The following is a 3965-nucleotide window of genomic DNA, read 5'->3' on the forward strand; positions in this document are numbered from 1 at the left end:
TGTTATATGCTTTCTATTACAATCTAATATAGCTTATATAGAAACATAAGTAACACTATAATTCTCCCTGGGCTGAATTAAGAGAAACCCCAATACTAAGCCTGGTTAGTTGAGAATGGACCTATTTTGTTCTCCACATGTGTGTTGCTTGCTTCTAAGCCCAACTGGACCACATAAGAAAAACCTAAGCAACTGTTTTTTTCTTGCTGATTTCATGATTGTCAGTAATATGCAATGCACCACACATTTCCTTGATTTCTCTAAATTGTCTGTGAATGGACTAAATTTTGAGTTATTCAATTTCTCCTAATGCGTTCATTTTGCAGATCTTCAGAGAGGAGAACCCGATGCTCTGATCAGTGAGGTTTGCTGACTTTGCAAACTAGAATCTAAATGTCAACTGATTCATGCACTCATTATTCAAAAAAATGAAGAAAAAAAATCCTTGCGCCTTCCAGTTCTCAAAAACTGCTCTTAATTGGTGAAACCATCAGTGCAGTATAGTAAGTTTAATACATTTTTCAGAACCTTCATCATAAGTTCAGAAAGGTTATCTGAAACTTTAAAATGAGTGAGCCACACCTTCATCTTGTGCCCGATTTAACCCTCTAATCCCCAAATCCACCTCGTTGTGCTTCCAAACAAATCCTAGCAGCTGAGCAGGCAGATACGATATTGATTTGTGGGGTGGGGCAACATCTTGCAAAAAATGATAGCTTCTGGGGAGCAATGTTACAAATGATAATAACAAATACAGAAAATAATGTGCAGTACAAGTTAGTAAGTGCCAACAACACTACAAATAACCGATCCAATTAGACAGTACGTTTTCCATAAGAACATCGAATCCTCTCCGTTTTTGTATTAAATACCGGATTGTTATTTTCGCAATCGGCATATTGGTGTCGGTGTGATACAGTGATGTGCTCCTGTAATAGGCTGACGCATTATAGTCTATATTATAGCTTACGTATAGCGGTCTTCTTGTCCCGTGTTGGCCGCATGTTTCTGTTAATGAAAGTTAAGTCAAGCTTGTTCTTAGTAGGGACAGACTGTGCAAAGTTATGATCATATCGTCTAAGCTATGGTAGCTACATTCATCGGATTTTAAAATAAAGCTTTATTAGGTCTTGGTTCGAACCTCATCTGAACACTTAATCCTTGCGTTCCTGGCATGGTTAAACGCGTCATTCAGCGCTCATTTTGAATGTGTTTTGTGTCCAGTCTTTTAATGTGGTTTGTAGTAATCGTTAAAAGACACAGCGGTCGCGTTTATGTTTATGTTCTATGAACACAGTGTTTACTATTCATGACCTGTCTCGTTCTCGCACGTTCTCTTGACTCCGCAGCGCTCCATCGCCATGTATCGGCATCCTGCAATAAATGTATCTGGAGGAAAGACATATGCATGACCTGTATCTACATATCAAGACACATTGGATCTAATTCAGTCCTTCGCTTTCCACGATGCATTCGCCCGTGTTCGGTTTTAAGGTGTAATTACGTCATTCTAGGTGGAAACAAAGCGTCGTTCGTTCTTTCGGTTGCACGCGCGCGCGTCAGACAGCGGGCTGCTCCGCCGGCTGAACTCCCTGTGCAAACCGGACTCCGGAGAGCGTCACAGGAGACCAAGACCTAACGAGCGGTTTGGAAACCGTGCGAAAGGATGCTGACTATTAGAGTTATTATTATTTTTAATTCCGTGCCACGCTGAAGGCATGCTGATGGATTAAATGCAGCGTAATAATGAGGAGTGCGCGCGTTAACTTTGCCTCGCCGAACGTGTGGTTTATATATTGATTTTTTTTTTTCCTGAACCAGAGGACACCAGATGGGATACTGTAAAAGGTGTGTACCTGTTTTTCTTAGCCGACTTTGAATCTATTACAGAAGCACTTAAAAATGTAAGCTTTGAATTGTTAATACTGCTAGTAAAATTAGTCAGTCATTCTCAGTAACGTTTTATTCTGTGCTGTATCGTAGACTCAAGGGATTGTTACTGTATTTACCCCTTCAATCTTCGCGTATCGCTAGTAAAGAACTTCCACTCAGTTGATATCTTCATATATCGATCAAGTGTTACATAACATATATTCGTATTTTTTTCTCTTTATAAGTGGACATGTTGTCAACATTGAGAACATTGTTAGTCTTTTGTACATGTTGTGTGTGTGTTTGAATTGAATAAAACACTTAATAACCTATAGCACAACTAAAATAATTTTTAAAGTAACAAATAATAATGAAATAATATAGGGACCTACTTTAGAAATGCAGACATCCATACATTATCTGTAGCCATTAATTCCTAATCTCTTCTTCCTGTGCAGTTTATCATCTCTTCTCTAAGATAAGAATTGGAGCACCCATAGTAATGGATGCAGTGCCAGAATACTCCCTTTTCCTGGTACGGATTCTGGAGGAACTAGACACCAAATACAGCACCGTGTCCTATCAGGATCTGTGCAAGTCCTTGTGTGCCCGCTTTGACCTGGTCCACCTGGCAAAGCTAAGGAGCCTGCTGTTCTACACGGCATGTCTGGACCCCAGTTTCCCTGCCACCTTATTTAAAGACAAGATGAGATGTTCAGTAGAAGACCAGCAGTCCAAGAAGCTTATGGTGGCGGCAGACATTGTCACTATGTTCAACCTCATCCAAATGAATGGTGGTATGGCCAAGGACAAGCTGCCAATGAGTCACAGACCCAAATTTCATAAAAACCAATCCTTCGAGTCCTGCAGATCCGATACGGATGTCTACAAATACAACGACTGCGAGAGGGCATACAACCTCTCGGACAGAAGGTGCCACCACGTTTCACGGAACTCGCCGTGCCCAAAATCTGACTGCAGCAGCTGCCAGGCGTTCATGCCAAGCTCAGACCCCAACTTCCTCCTGGGGGTCACCAAGGATCTGAAGTGTAGAGCAGCATCGCTGGACAAGCTGCAGCACTTGCCTCAGTATGCCAGAGCTAGCCCCCCTCCATGTGAGATGCAGAGCACCTACTTCCCCATGGACATTGACAGTGAGTCTACCACCGACCAGGACTCACTGCACATCAACCCAGGTGGGAAGGACATGTTCCTGCCCAACTCGGAGCCGTTCACTGTGCACTCATGCGTGCAAAAGCGAAATATCTTTAAGGAGGACTTTCATAACCTCGTTGCCTTCTCACCCCACGTGATCTCAGCTGAGTCCAAGTCCGTTGCCAGGGAGGGGGGCGATTACCACAGGAGGGAGTTGCATAAGCCACCCACTTTCTTCAACCACAGCTTTGAGTTGCCATACAGCAACCCTTACTACGATCCTGTCAGCTCGCCCATCCAGAGCAAAGGCAGAGTGAAGCATGAGAGTCTAGATGACTTGCAGGCATCCACCTATTTCGGGCCAACAACAGTCACAGAGTGCGTGAACACCAGGAGGACTTCTGGAAGACAGGGCAGACAGCAAGCTTGGCCTGTCAAGAGCCTAAGCCTCAATGCAGAAGAAGGCCCTGACTTTGAAAGGTCCTTCTTGAACAGCAAAGTTCCAAAAGACAATCACCGCCATAACATCAGCACCATTGACAACAACCAACACTTTCAGTGTGCCAAAGAGATGTCCACAGCCTCTCCCTCAGGCTTCTCCAAGAAGTCCAATGGACCAAAAATGAAGGAGATGAATTCTGTTGCATGTGGCCCAAGTGTTGAAAAGAGAGAAGGAGGGAAGAGGTTCAAAGACAAGAGTATCAACTGTCCTTCAATCCAGGCTACTAACATAGACAATGGACTTAGTGTGGGGACACAGACAGAACAGGCTGAACAGAGGAAGCTGAAAGACTACAGCATTCCCAGCAAGTATGGGGAGAGGCCATCTTTCAAACACTCAGAAGAGGACTGCGAGATCATAAGCGACGATATTAGTGACATATTTCGCTTCCTGGATGATATGAGTGTTTGTGGTTCCATTGGAATCACCCAGTCAT

General features: G+C 43.4%; 1 protein-coding gene across 1 annotated transcript in view; it reads left to right on the forward strand.

Moving 5' to 3' along the window:
- The first annotated feature begins 1565 nt into the window (after nucleotides 1–1565).
- The window catches only part of minar1 (membrane integral NOTCH2 associated receptor 1), a 14127-nt gene continuing 11727 nt past the window's right edge, over nucleotides 1566–3965 (forward strand). The window contains exons 1-2 of the mRNA XM_027004482.3: nucleotides 1566–1848; nucleotides 2331–3965. The exon at nucleotides 2331–3965 is cut by the window's right edge and continues 653 nt beyond it. Of these exons, the coding sequence (XP_026860283.2) occupies nucleotides 2375–3965 (1591 nt within the window). The 5' untranslated portion in view covers nucleotides 1566–1848; nucleotides 2331–2374. The remainder of the gene's footprint in view (nucleotides 1849–2330) is intronic.

The sequence above is a fragment of the Electrophorus electricus genome, chromosome 3 (genome assembly GCF_041902795.1).
Source record: "Electrophorus electricus isolate QZ-2024a chromosome 3, ASM4190279v1, whole genome shotgun sequence".
Lineage (NCBI taxonomy): Eukaryota > Metazoa > Chordata > Actinopteri > Gymnotiformes > Gymnotidae > Electrophorus > Electrophorus electricus.